Source organism: Nicotiana tabacum, chromosome 20 (assembly GCF_000715075.1).
Source record: "Nicotiana tabacum cultivar K326 chromosome 20, ASM71507v2, whole genome shotgun sequence".
NCBI lineage: Eukaryota > Viridiplantae > Streptophyta > Magnoliopsida > Solanales > Solanaceae > Nicotiana > Nicotiana tabacum.
Window position 1 is genome coordinate 12,634,549 of NC_134099.1, and position 19,720 is coordinate 12,654,268.

Sequence of the window (19,720 nt, forward strand, 5' to 3'; positions counted from 1 at the left end):
AAGTCTGTTAGATCTCCAAAATAACGTTTTTCCATGTATATATACCAAGTAGGGTTGGGCCCAGACGAGAACACTTTCTCCTGCACGAAATAGGACTCCGGCTCTGTGAAATTTGTACAGCCGCGCCGCATGCGCTAATGGAGTTTATCAGCAGCCTCAACTTTTCGCATCAGGCAGCATTTTACACCGCTGCGTCGCGCCTTGCGACGTCCCATGCGGCGCGGCAGTGTAATTTTCTCAGAGTGAACTTATTTCGTCCTCTTTTAACATCAGGACTTGGTACACGACCTCCGAACACGATCTCGGCTTAATGTCTTGGGCTTTTACTCAGACTTCAAAGCTCCAAATCACTCTTCAAAGCTCCAAATCACTTGAATTCATTCCATAACGCCTACATAGATCGGAATCACTCCTACAAGGCATAAAACACATATTTAGTGCAAAACACTAGCGACTAAAGCTCAAACTCAATTAAAGTGCAGTAAATTAGAGTGTAATAAGCGACTAAAATACGCAATTATAGCCTATCATCGTTAATTTTGAGGGGTGGGGTGGAGTGAATGAGAAAACAAGCCAAAGGTAAATGACAACTGATTTGCACTAAACTAATTCTTGTGTACATGTGAACGTCTAATCATATTTAATGGTTTTCATATGGAATAAAATTCCCCTTTATCTCTTCAAAAATTGTTAAAATTAATAAAAGTAAAGGGGAAAACCCCACCAAGAAGTATGGTCGAAAGCCCCCAGTTCAAAATGGTGAAAGCCACATGATGTGTGAGTTAGGCCCACGTCATTCGAGTTATGCCGTAAATAAAAGGATATCTCGGTGCACGAAGTATCCTACATTCATGCAGGGGTTCGAGTAAGGGCCGCATCCTAAGAGGTGTGATATAGACAGCCTATTGTAATGCAAGCATCAATAACTGATTCTACGGCTCGAACCCAAAACCTATAAGTCACGAGAAGACAACTTTATCGTTGCTCCAAGGTTCCTCTAAAGTAATGAAAAGGTGTTTTGCAGAGAAAGGTAAGGGCAAGCCCATTCTTGATCTTCCATTTTCACAGATTTTTGCTAATAAACAATAAAGAATGACTTAGCCACAAAATCAATGCACTCATCTAGACAATATTGAGGGGTGGGGTGGAGTGAATGAAAAAACAAGCCAAAGGTAAAATACTAAAAAAGCTCATAATATATTAAACCAGTTGTTGTATTGTGGAAAACCCAGTTTTAAATTTTTAATGGCCAATTGATAAAAGGTAAGACGCCAGCATTTAGGTAGCAAAGTAAACAATATGGACAATTACAATTCCTCATATATATGGGTCCCTTCTACCTCAATTCAAGTGGATTTCGACTCATCATTATTTAAATAATGATCAATTACATGCTTTTAAATAATTTCTAACTTTATAATTGACCTAGATTTCGTCATCCATCATAGCATGTGATTGGCTATTAGAATATTGTTCTCAAATTGGATAATCTCTTCTAAAATTGACTTTCAATTACTGTTTCTCATCCCCTTCCTCCATATACATATGCATAATAAAGTTGTCTTTTTGTAAGCATTATATGTGCTAAACGATAACTATATCTCAATTCCACTCAAGTCGGACTCAACTAAAGTATTGTGAGATTAATCATAAATTGACTAGTTTTGCCTTGGTTATCAACCTACAGCAATCCTCTTACAGCTTTATCCATGTTTAACACCAATAATGTGAGCAAGACAATGTTATCAAAGGCGAAAAGCGTAAAAAAATTCTAAGGTCTACTTGGGGTTTAAGCGTAAATAAAACATGATCTTTACTGAAGAAAGACGCAAATCGAGAAAAACTAGAAATATGTAAGTGTAGTCCAAGACTAATATCTATAGGCATGAATACCATACCATATATACAAAGAAATTGAAGAAAAATTGCGATAAAGTGAAACATAAATTGTTTAGTGTCGTCTCTTCTCATTGGCAAGAAAAAGTATGTCTTAGAGCCTTGATGACAACACTAAAGCGTCTGCTAAGTGAGGCGAAACACTGAATATATTTTGAGCCTCACTTCAAAGCTTAGGCGCGCTTGCTTAAAGCGCGCCTTTGATAACACTGAAGCAAGGTCATACATGCATGCGCATACATATAGAGATGCATCATGGAACCTATCATATATATATACACACACACAACACATGCCACTCACCTAGCATGCATACATGATGCCTTTTCTTTGATGTTGCTTCCTAAATTGATGTTCTGATTTCTGCTTATGTAAGCTCCTCTGCTACAGTTTCAACTCTGTTGTTGCTGAATCTTGGCCCCACTTTTCAAGCCTTCTCCTCCTATAAAAACCCTTCATTACATAACCAATGCTCTCCTACATTTCCAGCTTTATCTTCAAACTTAAGCCTCTTCAAACTTAAGCCTCTTCAAACTATACTACCATTACTTAATTATTACCTTTCATATACAGTTAACTATGATTCCATCAGAAGCAGCAGCAATTCACTACTTTGCTTCTGAAAATACTTCACCTCTTCCTCTTGATTTCAACTTCATGCACAACAATTTACCATCACTCCAGTTCAGCAGATACTTAACCAATCTACCAAATTATCCAACCTCTCTTCCTGTTCATGACTTCAATAATATGCCACCATCTTGTATCAGCGGTAACTCTACGTCTGATGAAGCGGACGAGCAGCAACTTAGGATCATCGACGAGAGAAAGAAGCGAAGGATGATATCTAATAGGGAATCAGCAAGAAGATCAAGGATGAGGAAACAAAGACACCTTGATGAACTATGGTCTCAAGTTCTTCGTCTTAGGACGGAGAATCATAATTTGATCGATAAGTTAAACCAAGTCTCGGATTGTCATGAAAGAGTTCTTCAAGAAAATGCAGAGTTAAAACAAGAGGCTTCTGACCTTCGTCAGATGCTTACACATCTCCAAATTAACAGTCCTTTCCCTGATTTATTCGACCTCGACGATGTTCCATGCAACACTGCTCATCTCAAAGCTGAATCATCAAACCTATCCATCACTCCTTGCACAAATTTGCTTCACTGAAAAGGGAAAGAGAGCTGTTTTCTCTGTATCATTTTCTTCATGTTGTTTGTTTTACATGAATGGAATGAGTCTTTATTTCAGCAAATGAGCATCATTTCATATATATCTAAATTTCCAATAACATCTTAGGATTATGTTACTCTTAGTTAAATCATTAATGTTTTCATGCATAATTCTATAAGCTGTGTTTGGATAAAAAAAGGACAGGCTAGTGCACTAAGCTCCCGCTATGTAGGGGTCCGGAAAAGGGCCGGACCATAAGGGTCTATTGTAGACAGTCTTATCCTGTATTTCTGCAAGAGGCTATTTCCACGACTTGAACCAGTGATCTACTAGTCACATGGCAACAACTTTATCAGTTATGCGAAGGCTCCCCTTCTATGTTTGGATAAGATTATTTAAAATATGAAATCACCAGTAGCTTGCCCATGATAAACAAAATCAAGATTTCCATGATTCCTTTACTTCAGTGACCAGTTTGAGAACCCCCACTAAGATCAGTCATAAAACAATCATCTGATATCAAAATCCTCCAGAACTCTTAACAGGAAGGGTAACAAGAAATAATTGAGTGGGGGAAGGGAGGAAAGAAAATGAAAGCACCACTATAAACATTTTCTTTTTTCTTCATGGATAAAAGAGAACAGCATATGCAGCGAGTGGCCTCAGTAAGTTGAGCTCAGCAAAAGGGAGGCCCCATTATCAGTCCTGTTTTGCACACATTAGCACAAACAATGAGACAAACTGAAGTGGAGACTGCTGCTGATAGTGCTTCATTATTTAAGGAACTACTATAAGAAGCAAAAACAACTTGAAAAGGAAATCCACTATGAGAAACTACTGTTTTTAACTTGTCTGAGGAAAGAGGTTATCAGGTCTCAAGCTGGTCTATCCAAATGTGCAGTTCATACAGAAGAGACCACTCTTTCAATCATATGTTTCATAAACTCCCTTACATTCTCTTTCTTCCCCTCTTCATGTCTATGTATCATAAATTGGGCAGCCCGGTGCACAAGGCATCCCGCGTTCACGTAGGGTTCCGAGGAAGGGGCGCACCCCATGGGATGTGCTGTAGACAGCCTACCCTAATACAAGCATTCGTGTCTATGTTTCATAATCTCCCAAAAATGTTTATTTTTCCACCGACAACGTCCTCTCACATAACTTTCTAGAAATCAAAAACTGCCTATCAGATTTATTGATCCATTCTAGCATCAAAGTAACAGGTATATAGAAATTGGAGGTGCAGCCTAATGTTGCAGTTCCCTCCTGCAGTGCAGGGTTCAGTTAACAAGAAGATGGACTTTCTCTAGGATTTCCACTAGAACAAGAAGTCAAGACACAAATAGATACCAACTACTTTATCTTTTGTTGGTCAAACCGACTAATTATAGTAGAATAGCAGGGAGCAAAGCAAGCTACAGCTAGTACATTATATGGCTCAGTGAGGGTCAACGGATGCAGGGGCGAGACGAAGTGGCTTAAGGACAAAACTGTAGGTCTGAACATGACCTGCCAACAGCAATTTAGTTGAGCCTTCATCTCTTTAAAAGAAACAAATTTCCAGAACAGTAGCATTTGTAGACCTTGTTCTACCTTGAGAATTTAGACTAACAGGTTTCAGATGGCAGAGAAAATATGTCTCAACTCGTTACCTTCATGTTCATTAAGGTTCAAGACGCCATTACTTTGACGACAAATGTAAAATGACATATACAAGACTCTCTGTTGCACCTAACTGCAAAAGATCAGTATAACATGATCACATGATCAAGAATGACACATCTGATATCTTTAACAAGCCAAAGTTACATACTATTTCCTCTATTTGGGGCACGTGACCTTGTTTCATGACGTTTATGCCTGTCATGATATGAACAGACTAGCAAATATTTTACCTAGTAAATGGTTATCTACAACTCATTTTTGCTGTGTCTAATACTTCTACCAATCACAGTATCATATTACTATCAAATAGTACCTCCTCTTTTAATCACATCTAAGGCCTAGAGAAGGATTACTTCCAAGGAGAAGCTAAAAATAACAACAACAACATACCAGTATTATCCCATACTGTGAGGTCTGCGGAAGGTAGTGTGTACGCAGACCTTACCCCGGATAAAGAGGCTGTTTTCAATAGACCCTCGGCTCAAGAAGAGAAGCTAAAAACTCAACCTCTTAAAAGAAATCAAAAAGGACTATCAAACTCGTCTCGAAGTGGCTAAGGAAGCACAAAATTTAGTGACACTTGATGTTGAAGTGCTGAGTGATTGTATATCATCTTGACCTGGATAATCCAGCGATCAGCTATTACATTATCCCAATATTGGACTCAAAACTGCATTCCGATTCTTATAGTTGTATGCATTAGGGATGTGCATCAATCGGATAGGATCGGATTTAGCATATTTCAGATTGTAAATTCGGATTTCGGAATCCGAATTAAATTGGATCGGATCGGATTTTAAAGTTTGGATTAGGTAAATATTTCGAATTTTCGGATCGGATTGTACGCCTTATTAAGGCTACTAACAATCTAATTGGTTACTTCACTTTTTAAGGTTATTACTATTCACCATGCTATTAAATTGAAAGGCAACAAATATCTTTCGTAGCAATAGACAAAACAAAAGTTTCATAGCAAAATAAAATAAACTGATATTCCACACAAATGTGTAATAAGGGAGAGGCATCGTTGTCCGTCGATGGGAAGGAGAGACTGAGAATGAGAGATACAAAGGTAAAACTTGATAGGAAGGAGAGACCGAGAATGAGAGATACAAAGGTAAGACTTAGAAGAGGCGAATGAAATGAGAAGACTTAATCCTAAAATGTAAGTCTAATATTTAAATGTCCATATAATTCGGATTTTGGGATCGGACTGGATTAAAATTATACCAATCCGAATCCGATCCGAATATCCGAAATCGGAAAATCCAAATAGAATGGATCGGTTCGGATTCTCAGATATCCGATCCAAATGCTCATGCCTAGTAATAGTATGCATGTCCAAATATTTTCTTGATAAAGCTTTCCTTTTTAGCCATAAAACCTCAAAGATTTCCCCCTTGTCGGTATCCCTTTGATCTAATTTTTGTTATATTTGGCACTGATTCATCAAATCTTGTACTTTACCGCATTGCAGTTACTTACATATTCATTGCTCTAATAATTCAATCAATCAATAAACAACGTCTCAATTTCAAACTAATTGGCTTAGTCCAATTCCAAGGTTTCATCATATGAAGACTATTTTTAAACTGATCAACAAAGCAATGCAATCCTCTTCCTTATCCAAAATCAAAAGAGAAAAAAAAATTAACCAACCAGGAAAATTCCAAATAAAAGTATTCACTTTTTAATACAGATTAAGCACTAGATATCCGTTCATTCCTTGACATAAAATTGAAAAATCAACTAAAAAAGGCACAACTTAAGACCCAGTAAAATCAAATGAACCCCTAAAAAATAAAAACAGGACAACTAAGCCTCCACAAGTTGGGTCAGCTGTATGAAACTTCGTCATGATTTAACTTCGTCTAGTATAAAATAAAAAGTTATATTTTCTATTTCTAAAAGGCTAAATGACGTAAAGCTAGCCAATTTCATGATGATACCTCACCGTACAAAAATAAAAAATAAATGCTGGAGAAAAAAAATGAAAAAGGAGAGTTATCATACACAAAATGGTAACTAAGGAGAAGAGAATTACAAAACCATATGGGCCTTTAACTTTCTTTATTTTGGGCCACAAAATTACAGGCCCAGAATTCCATTTTTAGCTCAGAATTTGAAGCATCTGAAGTGGAATAGCGCCAAAAAGAACAGATTTTTTTTTGTGACAGATATTTTCAGTTAATCTCTTTTCTTATCCCCTAGTCAGTAACCCTTTAGTAGCATAATTGAAACTTCAGCAAAAAGTTTAAAAAAAAAATATGAGTTGTTCTTTGAATCATTTACCTGCAATTACTTTGAAAAATGGTTCAGTACACAGAATTTCTAAAAGGGTGTCTGGTTCTATGTTGAACACAAGAGCTATGGCTAAAGAATTGTACTTTAACCATGATGGTTCTACAACAAAGAAACTTCTGGTCATTATGTGTTCTTTTTTTTTTGGCTATATTTTTGTTGATTTTCAAGATTTTGACTTGGGTGAAATTATTGTGCAGGCAGGTGTGGATTTGGTAGCAGAGTTGGTTGGAGTGACAATGGGTCCAAAAGGAAGGAATGTAGTGCTTGGAAATAAGTATGGTCCTCCCAAGATTGTTAATGATGGTGAAACTGTTCTTAAAGAGGTACATTATAAGCATTAACAACATTGTTATTAGTAGCGAAGCCAGAAATTTTGCTAAGAGTATTCAAGATTTAATATATATGTATGAGAAGTAATGTTTGAATTAAATATAGTATTATTTTCTGGCGAAGGATATTCGGAACAGACCACCCTTCAACATGTGTAGCTATGCCCCTGATCAGGGGTGGAGCCATAGTGTTGGTTGCGGGTTCGGCCGAATCCAGTAACTTTATATTTGTATTAACAAATCAAGATTATAATCCTGAACCTATAAGGTTCAAATCCTAGCTCCGCCTCTGCCCCTGATAGATATATGCTTACATTTGATGGGCCTATGGTATTCAGGGTTTTAATTGTCTTCTAGCCGATGGAGATATAGAAGGTGTGCCATCTTAAAAGATCATTTCATTCTGCATAGTGGAAGTTACTATTGTTGTTTGTTTGAATTTCAATGTGTCATGTCTTCTCTTGACATTTTCTGGGGCCTAGCCTACAGTTGTTGCTTCTTCCATTCTCCTACTGCTTTCTCCACCAATTTTAGTTTTGTCATTTCTGGAACTTAATAGGGAAACTCTTAGTTAATTGTCCTCTCCTTTTATTTTTTATTTTTTTAATGGTGTGATGCACATAGGCCTATTTATATTACAATATAAACCAGGTATATAAGCAAAAAAGTTGTAAACAAATTGTACCAAGTATATCCATGTAGTAACTGTACATAGGTATTTTTGAATGCTGATTGAAGATAGCTAAAAGTGTTTTCAATAGTAAATTTAGCTGTAAAGTCCGGTTTTGAGCTTCTCTAATTCAACTTACTTTCGAATTCGACGGACTAGTGGTGCATATTTTTACTTCTCCACCTGACTATTATGTACTGAATATACCCATTGTTTTCAGCACAGATTCAGCTGGAGGATCCTTTGGAAAATGTTGGAGTAAAATTGGTTAGGGAAGCCGGTGCCAAGACCAATAACCTTGCTGGCGATGGTTGCACAACATCTATAGTGCTTGCTCGGGGTCTGATTGCTGAAGGTGTCAAGGTTGAATAGAATGGAATAACCTAGACTGCTTTCATGTTTCAGTTATTTCTGGTATAAATGGTGATTACTTATTATCTTTCTCTAGGTTACTGCAATGGGCGCAAATGTTGTCCAAGTGTCTCGTGGAATTGAGAAAACTGCTAAAGCCCTCGTTTCTGAGCTCAAGTTGATGTCTAGAGAGGTATGAGGAAGGACAAATTACTTTCCCTTTTTGATCTCGACGGAGAAACAGATTTGTCTAGGCAAGAATATGCTTAAAATCAGCTTTCTAATTCAAGATGTATGAGGATGTACTATCTTCTACATGTCTGTTAACAATGATCAAACCGTGCAGGTTGAGGATCACCAGCTGAAAGATGTTGCTGCTGTTAGTGCTGGCAATGATTATGCCATTGGAAACATGATTTCGGAAGCTCTTAAGCAGGTTGGAAAAAAAGGTGTTGTCGCAATTGAGAAAGGGAACAATACTGAAACCAGTCTAGAAGTCGTAGAAGGAATGCAGTTTGATCGTGGTTATTTGTCACCTTATTTTGTAACTGATCGACGAAAGAGGATTGTGGAGCTTCACAATTGTAAGGTAGCGACTGCTTCTGTTAAGTGCTAGTGCCTGTTGTATATCAGGTATTTATAAGGGAATTTTTTCTTTTTTTGTTGCAGTTGCTTTTGGTTGATAAAAAAATTACAAACCCGAAGGAGTTGGTAAAAATTTTGGAAAATGCAGTAAAGGAGAAATACCCGGTTTTGATAGTTGCAGAGGGCATTGAGCAGGATGCTTTGGCTCCAGTAATTAGGAACAAACTCAGGGGTGTCCTAAAGGTAGCTGCTATAAAAGCTCCATCTTTTGGGGAGCGCAAAAGCCATTGCTTAGATGACATCGCTATCTTGACTGGAGGTAGTGAAATATGCATAGTAAAACAGAAATTATAGTTGGTTATGTCTATCGGAGCCTCTCTACCTTCAAGGTAGGGGTAAGGTCTGCGTACATACTACCCTCCCCAGACCCTACTTGTGAGATTACACTGGATTTGTTGTTGTTATTGTTGTTGTCGTTGTTATGTCTGCTACCTCATTTCTCTTCATGGTTTATGAAGAGATATTATGGCTGAAAGCTTCATTCTTCTTCATGGATGAACCAACCGAACTATATGAATCTTTGCAATATTACACTTCTTAAACTTTTTTTAATATCGACATACTTAATTCATCATGTCTCTGCAGGAACTGTGATCAGAGACGACATGGGATTGACTCTTGAAAATGCCCATAAGGACTTGCTAGGAACTGCTTCAAAGGTGGTGATTACTAAGGACTCCACATTGATCGTTACTGATGGAAATACTCGAGCGGCTGTTATGAGGAGGGTTACTCAGATACAAAAGCTTGTTGAGGTGTGTCATCTACGGTTACATCTGATAAATTCACAAATTTTAAGGATGGACTTAATAGTAGTATCAGAGCTAATTGACACACATGAATACCTCATCAATTTGCAAATATACAGCTTGAGTGATGTTCCAGAAATTGGTCAGCATACAAAACTTGCAGAATGTAGTGGAGTTAAATGGCTGTTTAGTTGATAAGTCATTTGATTTTGCAGAACACAGAAGAAAATTTCCAAAAGAAAATCTTGAATGAAAGAATTGCAAGATTATCTGGTGGTATTGCCATCATTCAGGTAACAAAAGATCTATCTCCCCCAGCATCTTTTCAATCTATTAAAACATTTTGGATACCCACAGTATATTTGATTCTATAAGTTGAGATGTAGGTGGGAGCACAAACACAGGTTGAGTTGAAAGACAAACAACTAAGGATTGAGGATGCTCTCAATGCAGCAAGGGTAATTACCTGTTTTCCCAGTACTTAAAAGTCATGGTTGATTATACATGATCTGATAAAGAAAACAAATCTGTGTACTATTTGTAGTATCATGCACAACCATAGCCACTTTTCATTCCGATTACTTTATATAATAACGTTTTTAATCTCAAAACAGCAATCAGCTCTAAAATAAGTAAAGGAGAAATTCTGTTCAAAACCTGTAGCTTCTCACCTTATTCAGGGTGAGAAGTCTCACTCCTGGGATTTTTTCCACTCTAGTAGGATAAATTCGATTAATTTGTCTTATATCTAATCCTATTCTTAGGGCTGCTATCAAATATTTCTTAGGGAGATAATTCTTCAAAGCAGTAAGTTTCTCTACTTTGCCTGCTCAGGCAGCTACTGAGGAAGGAGTAGTAGTGGGTGGTGGCTGTTGTCTTCTGAGACTATCGTTAAAGGTGGATGCTATCAAAGAAATGCTAGACAATGACGATCAGAAGGTTAGTTACTACGTTATAGTAAAGGAACATAGTCCAGAGGTTATTATTCAGTTTGATTTTCAGAAAGCAATGTTCTTTTTGTTAAACTAACTCACTTCTCAGTTTCTGTTTGCTTTTCGTCAGGAGGATTTTGTGTTTTTGTTTTCTCCAACTGATGCTGCTTTTGCTTATCTGATCCCAAGACTGACAGTTTCCTCGAACTACTCGCAGATAGGGGCTGATATTGTTAAAAGAGCACTAGCATATCCTGCAAAACAGATAGCAAAGAATGCTGGTGTAAATGGGAACATAGTTGTAGAGAAGGTAGATTTGAATGTTGTGTCATTTTTGTAAAGTTTGTTTCATCCAATAAAGTTACTAAACTCAAAAGGAGAATACATCATCTGGTGGTTAACCTAAATCTTTAACACGTGCAGATTTTGTCAGTCGATCACATGAAATATGGATATAATGCTGCAAGAGATAGATATGAAGATTTGATGGCTGCCAAAATTTTGGATCCTGCAAAGGTAAGATAATTGATTTTTGTCCAATGTGAAGGGGAAACGTCCTCGACTTCCACATTCTCCAGCAAATTATATCTTGTAGTATGGTAGGTGAAGAAATCTTGAAAAACTTCTTGAACTTTATCTGTAAGCTTGCCTGCAATGTCTGAGTCTTCTCCACGACAATCAAAAAAAAGGCAGCCCGGTGCAATAAACTCCCCCTTATGCGTAGGGTCGGGGAAGGGCCGGACCATAATGGTCTAGCATGCGCATCCTTACCCTGTATTTCTGCAAGAGGCTATTTACACGGCTTGAACCCATAGTCCAGTTATATAACTGATACTAAAACACAACTCTGTTACCAAAACATAGTCCGGAACTCCTCTATTGATCAGTTTTTACTAGATGGTAAACAAGCTTTGTACTGTTAGTGCACTGTAGATTTCTTCAACATCTTAACTAACTAATGTATGAAACAGGTTGTTAGATGTTGCCTAGAGCATGCAGCAGCAGTTGCGAAGACTTTCCTAATATCTGATGCTGTTGTTATTGACATCCCCGAACCAGTATCCCAACACATGAGAAGACCACCAATGCCAACTTCAGGTACCTTTATCAACAAAAATAAATAAGTGAATCGTCTAAAAGCCTCTTTCCATCTGTGTGCGGTCTGATTTGAAAAATATAACTCTCAAATCTGATGTTTTTATCACATAAATGATTTGCAGGTTCAAGGCTCACTGATCTCACAGGTGGTGGGGCCAGAATTTTCACTAAGGGAAGTCAAAATATAAAGAATAGCACACAAAGAATACAAGGGAATTCAACAATATAGTACATACACACAAAAAAAATAATCTAGCTACACAGTGCAATTTTCCAGTGTAGGAGACGACACCCCATGGACCAAGGTGGTTCCGCCACTGGCAAGTGGTCGTTAGTGCAGACTAAATGAGATGGCTAATTATTTTGCTCGTCATAAGATGCCAACTTCTGAAAAGAGTTCTGCAATGATTGCTAAAAAACTCAGCTTTAAAGAAATAGATTGATGGCTTTTCCATCAAATGACACATTCCTTCTGGATTCTCAAAAAGTCAAATCGCGCTTACAGGATTATGCTTGAGTAGCAGTTATACATGTTAGATGCCTTGCTTAAGCTCATTGCATGAAAGGGAAATGCATTTTGAGGAAATATTTGTAAGTATCTAATATGTATGCCAACCAAATTTCTGAAACAACTGATGAAAGAGCGATCCATGACAATGAATGTGGATTGTGTACGAGCAATCAGTTTAATAGCTGGATATAGTATTTTTTTTTTCACATATGTTGTTCTGCTCAGATCACTAGAAACACATGTTTGTATTACTAAACTAATTCAATGTAACATTACCAAGATCTGTTCTCCTGTTGACCTTTGATATGCAAACATGTAGTATATGTTTCTTGTTGAATTTTCATATACAAAAGTATATCACTTATTAGTTATTATTGCCAGGATCATTTCTTTATAAAGTGGGGGATTCTTGTTAAATCATAGATCACTTATGTGTTATCTAAAAATCGCCCATGTATTATTTCTGATTGCCTAAATGATCTCCGGTTGATTGATTATGAGTTATTTTCAGGATCGTTTTATAAAATGCAAGATCCTCGTGATCTCATATATCTGAGTGTGTTTTATCTAAAGATCATCATGTATTTTTTTATGATAACCTAAGTGATCTCCAGTTGATCGCTTATTAGTTACTATAAGGATCATTTTTTATAAAGTAAGTGATCCTAATGAATCATTGATCGCCTATGTCTTATCTAAAGATCTCCCTGTATTATTTATGGTCGCATAAGTGATCTCCAATTGATAACTTATTAGTTATTATCAGGATCGTTATTTTGTAAAATGGGAGATCCGGGTAAAATCATAGATTGCATATATGTTATTCAAAAATTGCCGACATATTATTCATGATCGCCTAAGTGATCTTCAATTGATCATTTTTATTAGTTATTACCATGATCATTTCTTTATAAAGTGGAAGATCTTAGTGAATTCATAAATCGCTTATGAATTATCTAAAATTTGCCCATATATTATTTATGATTACTTAAGTGATCTCCGGTTGATCGCTTATTAGCTATTGCCAGAATCATTTCTATAAAGTGGGAAATCACGATGAAATCATAGATCGCCTAATTTTTTAAAAATTAAAGTCCAAAAGTCTCTGATTGATGAAAAAAATAAGAAACACAACGAATTTCTCCAATTCAGCTTAACACGAAGGAAAACTATTTCAAACTTGAAACAGGAGGATCTTCTCCTTTTATTTTAAACAACTCTTGACCAAGAAGAACTCCAAACATTCAATAAGCTGGTCTTCTGTTCTAGACCATTGGACCTCACTTTTCCTTCTCTTAAAAATGATATGCAGTGGTGCTATGTTAGTCGTACTTTTCAAAATGTTCTCACACCTGTGTCGGATCCTCCAAAAATACATTACTTTTGAAGGATCCGACACGCACCCAGCAACATCTTTGGAGAGTCCGAGCTACATAGGTGGCTTGTTTAGGTTGTTGACTAATCCTCATGGCCTCACAGAGCACTCTCTATCGCATCAATACAATAGCCAATGGATCTTCTCGAGTTCATGGCCTCTGCTAGTCTTGATCGAGCCTCGTGGCTTGTTTAGGTTGCTGACTAATCCTCATGGCCTCACAGAGCACTCTCTATCGCATCAATACAATAGCCAATGGATCTTCTCGAGTTCATGGCCTCTGCTAGTCTTGATCGAGCCTCGTGATGATGACTTAATAATGACAAAGTGGTAATTACAGCCCATCTAACCACAAAGTCAGCTTCATTTTCATTGAAGCACAACCATCTTAGCACTCTGTCCAGCTGTTGAACATCTGAGTGAAGTAATTCTGAGTATCCAAATACCAGGTGCTCCGCTACTAACCCTCCCAGTATCACACACAAAAACTTGTTCAAAGTCCGGGATGAGATTTTGGCCTTGATTTCCTTGCCTTGGGTAAACTTGTTGCTAGATATAGTATCAATGTCAACTTGTTTGAGAAATTCAAAGCCAAGAAACTGCACATTTCCTTGAGCAAACTTGTCCTGTATAATATCTTCTACACTAGGTACTTGATAACTTCTTGGTAAGACACCGACCAAGTAACCAACAAGAAAATGCCCAGCCTCATGCTGCAAAAAGTACACCTCCTAAGCTAAAGCTATATTGTAAGAGCTCCATCATTTATAATCTGTATAACAAACAATACCAAACATTGAATGTAGAAAGAGCAAGATTCGAGATAACTTACTGTCTAACACTGTGACTTGGCATGTATTTGAGATTCAAGCGTGCAAAAAACTAGCTACTAACAACAACAGCAAACTCAGTGAAATCCTACAAAGTGAGGACGGGGGAGGATAGAGTGTACGCAGACCTTACCCCTACCTTACGAAGGTAGAGAGGTTGTTTCCTATATATCCCCGGCTTAGGAGGAAAAAAACTAAAAAGGAAGGAGAAACAACAAGTAGTAATCATAGCAAGCAAAGGTGATATAATAACCGAAGCGAAAGAAACAACACATAGTAAAAGAAATATGCGAATACGAAGAAATAAAAATACGAAACCGTGTCACGACCCAATTTAGGGCCATGACCGGCGCTAAGGGGTAGGATCCAAAAGCAAGCCTTAACGGGAATTTATAGAAAACCGGACAGAGTCTCCCTTGTTTTTACAGAATCGCAGGTGACGTTGGTGAGTATTTTGGTAACTAGAGCGCACGAGCTAGTTTCTATCAGAAATCGCAGGTGACGTTGGTGAGTATTTTGGTAACTAGAGCGCACGAGCTAGTTTCTATCGCACTTATCTTTTAAAAACTCTTAAAGTCAGCACAGCCCACTAGTGATATTGTCCACTCTGGGCCTAGGCCCTCACGGGTTTAAAACACGTCACTAGGATTTAAGGCTTGTTAACTTATATACTCAGCATACCTCTTGTGTTTTATCGATGTGTTATTCTGTCTAATGTTTGGGTGTTACATACCGGCATATAAATAAGACACGCCCGCTTAACCACTACCCTTCCATACCTTTATATCGAGGGTCATGCCCTCAGTAAAATAAGTAGCGACATGTCATGCTTAATCAACTCTCACCCAATACTAGCTACTAACAGAAGAATTAAAACTTTTATGCCAGTGGGCAATGCCAAAATATGTCAAATATATTTATTTATATTAAGCAAGTTGCACCACTTATGCCCTTATCTCAGCATGCCAGTGAATTGGATCATCTGAATATTGCTTTATGAATCACTATTTGGAATTCTGATAATGAAAACTGATAGCAACTTGTCATTGTTCCTTCAGTCAAAAAAACATCATATTATTAAAAAGTCTTACTTGCAAGCACATTTGATGATCTTCGTAAGGGGAATCATAACTTTCACTCCTCATATCATCTTCTATTCCCGTCAATAAAACCTCCTCATCTAACAGAGCAAACTCGATGCTATGTTTGATTGAACGCAAAATCGAGTCAGGTAAAGATTCAAAAGACGCTGAATCATCCATATGTAGTTCTTGTGTTGGTATTCTTTTAGGCACCACCAGTTTAACAGAGCCGAAGCCAAGTAGGCCTCCGGGCTTCATATGAGAGAGAGCAGCCTTGTAATTTCCCTTTTCTAACTCATTATCAAACCTTCTCAGTGCTCTCCGACGTCGTATTGCTTCGGACTCCTTCTCCCTCGCCGTCCAAGCTAAGGCTCGAACCACTGGAACGGTAAGCTCTCTCACCGCCAAATTCATTCGTTTTAATCAATTTTAAAAGAAGGGAGAGCTCAATTTTAATCAATTTCAAGAATTATCCTCAACTTTTATTGTGTGGCTGGAAATGGCGATCTATTTGTTTTGTGTCCTCTCGGATTGTTACACAAATAACCTGTAGTTTACATTGTTTATTTTTTTAGTTGGTATATATAAATTATATATTAATTATATACTATTATATGCATATTATACATGAATTTTATATATATCCTATATTTGTCGATTTTTTTTAGTTTAAGAAATTAGGTGGACAGCTATTTGGGTTAATTCTTCAAATAGGTTTTCATAGGTCACCTATGTGTTATCTAAAAATCGTTCATGTATTTTTTTTATCGTCTAAGTGTTTTCTGGTTGATTGCTTATTCGTTATTATCAGAATAATTTTTTAATAGAAAAAAAAAATCTTGATGAAATCATAGATCACATAGTATGTGTTATCTAAAACCCGTCCATGTATTATTTATGATCGTCTAAGTAATCTCAGGTTAATCGCTTATTAGTAGGATAATTATTTAAAAGTGGAAGATCCCGGTGAAACTATAGATCGTATGTATATTATCTAAAACTTGCTCATATATTGTTTATATGATCGCATATGTGATATCTGGTTGATCGCTTATTAGTTATTATCAAGATTTTTTTGGTACTGCCACGTCTACCACTTTTATTAAAAGAAGAAATTTTAATAAAATCATAAATCGCCTATATGTAAAAATCGTTTATGTATTATTTATGATCGACTAAATGATCTTTGGTTGATCGTTTATTAGTTATTACCAACAACAACAACAACAACATACCCAGTATAATCCCACAGGTGGGGTCTGGGGAGGGTAATGTGTACGCAGACCTTACCCCTACCTGGAGAGGTAGAGAGGCTGTTTCTGATAGACCTCGGCTCAAGAGAAGAAGGAGGAGGAGGAGGAGGAGGAGGAGGAGAAGAAGAAGAAGAAGAAGAAGAAGAAGAAGAAGAAGAAGAAGAAGAAGAAGAAGAAGGGGGAGAAAGACAAATGGGAGTGACAAAAGACCATAAGGAAAAAGAGGAGAAAAAGTAGCATTAGATATTAACAATCAGGGAGCAACAATTTCCAATAAAAGGGAGATTATTAGTTATTACCAAAATTATTCTTTAAAAAGTGGAAGATCCTAATCAAATTATAAATCGCTTCTATATAAACTAGCAATACGTTTGGATTACAACGAAATACTTAACCAAAACCTTTGCCCACTTGAGTAAATTTATTCATTGTAGTGGAAAGAAATGTACAATTAATCATGTATACGGTCAAAATCATATGCCTCCGATTTATAGGCTCAAGGGTCCGTCCTAGGTCCAAGTCGGGGCGAGGTCGAGTTCGAGACCAGACTCGAGCTCGAAGACAGAGTGCAATGCTCGAAGGTAGGAGTACGAGGAAGACCAAAGCTGAGTATGCTCGAGCCCAAAATAGTGCCATTATAGATTTGTAATAGAATGAGCTAGATTCCTGCCACGTCTCCAAGATCATGGCGCAAATTCCGGAATAGGATTGTACGATTCTGTACTAGGCGGTTAGACAACTGTATCAAAAATATTCCTTACTGTAAATAGAAATATTCCTTATTTAGGGTTCTCCTATTATATAAAAGGGACCCCAATCATTTATAAGACCATCTAATCATTAAACAAAGAATATATTCTCTACTTTTTCGCCTATTGTTCATCAAAATTATCCTTAGCTCTACTGCTCTTACTTACTTACTTTTATTGCCTTATTGCTCTTATCATAAGCCCACCTCGAGGCCAATAGGCTTGAGGTCACCACTGCTGAGTAACATTGGTTTGATTCTTTTATTTCTCTCGTTTCTACTTCATATTTCTTGATTATTAATTGGTATTGAACTAAATCACGTATCTTTAAAACCACAAATCAAATTTAATTATTACTCGTATTTTCGAGGTAAACAGTTTGGCGCCCACCGTGGGGCTAAAGATAATAGTGATTATTTCTTTACTGATTCCCATTACACATGTTGTTTTTGCACTTTTTTTGCCAAGATTTTTTGATTCTCAGGCTGAAACATGTCTAGCACACAAAACTCACCTATTCATGACAATGAAGGTCTTGGAGAAAACAACAGTATAGGGGTCGGAGTACACCAATAAACCCTGAGGAAGTACCAAATATGGAGCCAGTTGATGCTCTAAACGCGGATTCAGGCACAGACCCCGTGGGGAATAAACGCAGGGAAGACCGATCTGGTGGCCAAAGAGCACGAGGAATGGGAGATGGAGGAATTAGCCTCCAAGTGATATTCGAGATGCTGCAGGCTCAGCAGATAGCCATCGCTCAACTTCAAAGTCAAAATAAGACTCCGAGCGTAGCTGAACATGAAAACACTCGACGTGCAGAACCAGCGCAAGAGAGGTCCAACGGAAATGATTCGGGGGACTGACCCCACCATTATGAGAATTCTCGAAGAGCTCACCAAGAGGATCGAGTCTGGGGAAAAGACGATTTAAGACAATGACAAAAAGGTAGAGACTTATAACTCCCGTGTTGATCAAATACCGGGGCACCTCCGGTCCTGAAGGGTTTAGATATCAAAAAGTTCATACAAAAACCATTCCCCCTAAGTGCGGCTCTGATGCCCATTCCCAAGAAATTTTGCATGCCTGATATACCCAAATACAACGGAACAACCGACTCCAACAAGCATATTACTTCATACACTTGCGGGATCAAAGGAAATGATTTGAATAAAGATGAGATCGAATCAGTCTTGTTGAAAAAGTTTGGAGAAACATTGTCGAAAGGAGCTATGATTTGGTATCATAACTTAGCTCCCAACTCTAGTGACTCGTTTTCTATGTTAGCATATGCCTTCGTAAAAGCACACGTCGGGGCTATAAAGGTGTCCACGAGAAAATCGGACGTCTTCAATATAAAACAGAGGAGCGACGAGATGTTAAGGGAGTTCGTGTCCAGGTTTCAGATGGAAAGAATGGAATTACCGTCAGTCTCTGATGACTGGGCAATACATGCCTTTATGTAGGGTTTGAACTAACAGAGTTTGATTGCATCTCGACAGTTAAAGCAGAAGTTTATCGAATATCCAGCTGTGACATGGTCAGATGTACACAATCGTTACCAGTCAAAAATCAGGGTCAAGGACGACCAATTGGGAGCCCCCTCGGGTTCAGTTCATCCAAACAGATTCGCAGTCAAGCCCTCGAGGGACACAGACTAGGAATCAAGATTCAACAAAGAACGGTATCAGCCATATGTCGATCGGAGAAACAACGGTTCAGGTCGTAATGCTCCTCAGAATGATCGGAGGAGCAATCGAGGCCAAGGTTCTCGGGGACTCATGATTAAGAGTGGGTTCGATAAGCATACCGAGCCCGCCAAGGCTCCTCGATTATCAGAGTAAAACTTCAGCATAGATGCGTCGGGGATTGTCTCGGCTATTGGGAGAATCAAAGACACCAAGTGGACCAGGCCTATACATACCGATCCTTCTCAAAGAAACCCGAACTTGATGTGCAAATATCATGGCACACATGGTCATAGGACAGAAGATTGCAGACAACTAAGGGGAGAAATGGCGCGTTTGTTCAACGAGGTCCACCTTTGAGAATTCCTCAATAATCGAGCCAAAAACTACTTCAAGGAGAGAGATGCAAGGAAAAAC

General features: G+C 37.8%; 3 protein-coding genes across 5 annotated transcripts; 2 read left to right on the forward strand and 1 right to left on the reverse strand.

Annotated features, from left to right (window-relative positions):
• The first annotated feature begins 2,300 nt into the window (after positions 1–2,300).
• On the forward strand, positions 2,301–3,197 carry LOC107783938 (basic leucine zipper 43-like). Its single transcript, XM_016604962.2, has one exon. The coding sequence runs from the start codon at positions 2,476–2,478 to the stop codon at positions 3,067–3,069; it is 594 nt and encodes a 197-aa protein (XP_016460448.1). The 5' UTR covers positions 2,301–2,475; the 3' UTR covers positions 3,070–3,197.
• A 3,681-nt stretch (positions 3,198–6,878) lies between these two features.
• Positions 6,879–12,630, forward strand: LOC107783939 (ruBisCO large subunit-binding protein subunit beta, chloroplastic). Of its 3 annotated transcripts, none has more exons than XM_075241031.1 (14): positions 6,879–7,160; positions 7,239–7,364; positions 8,266–8,403; positions 8,489–8,584; positions 8,738–8,980; positions 9,061–9,295; positions 9,622–9,791; positions 10,001–10,078; positions 10,172–10,243; positions 10,620–10,724; positions 10,848–11,027; positions 11,141–11,233; positions 11,689–11,815; positions 11,938–12,630. In XM_075241031.1, the coding sequence occupies exons 1-14, from the start codon at positions 7,005–7,007 to the stop codon at positions 12,042–12,044; spliced, it is 1,926 nt and encodes a 641-aa protein (XP_075097132.1). In that variant the 5' UTR covers positions 6,879–7,004; the 3' UTR covers positions 12,045–12,630. The 3 variants fall into 3 exon arrangements, with proteins under 3 accessions (XP_075097132.1, XP_016460449.1, XP_075097134.1); XM_016604963.2 differs by having other exon boundaries at positions 10,935–11,027; XM_075241033.1 differs by having other exon boundaries at positions 7,029–7,160; positions 7,243–7,364.
• An 840-nt stretch (positions 12,631–13,470) lies between these two features.
• LOC107783941 (uncharacterized) lies at positions 13,471–16,121 on the reverse strand. Its single transcript, XM_016604965.2, has 2 exons — positions 15,623–16,121; positions 13,471–14,414 (listed from the first exon to the last, which is right to left on the reverse strand). The coding sequence occupies exons 1-2, from the start codon at positions 16,025–16,027 to the stop codon at positions 13,920–13,922; spliced, it is 900 nt and encodes a 299-aa protein (XP_016460451.1). The 5' UTR covers positions 16,028–16,121; the 3' UTR covers positions 13,471–13,919.
• Between the last annotated feature and the right edge of the window lie 3,599 nt (positions 16,122–19,720).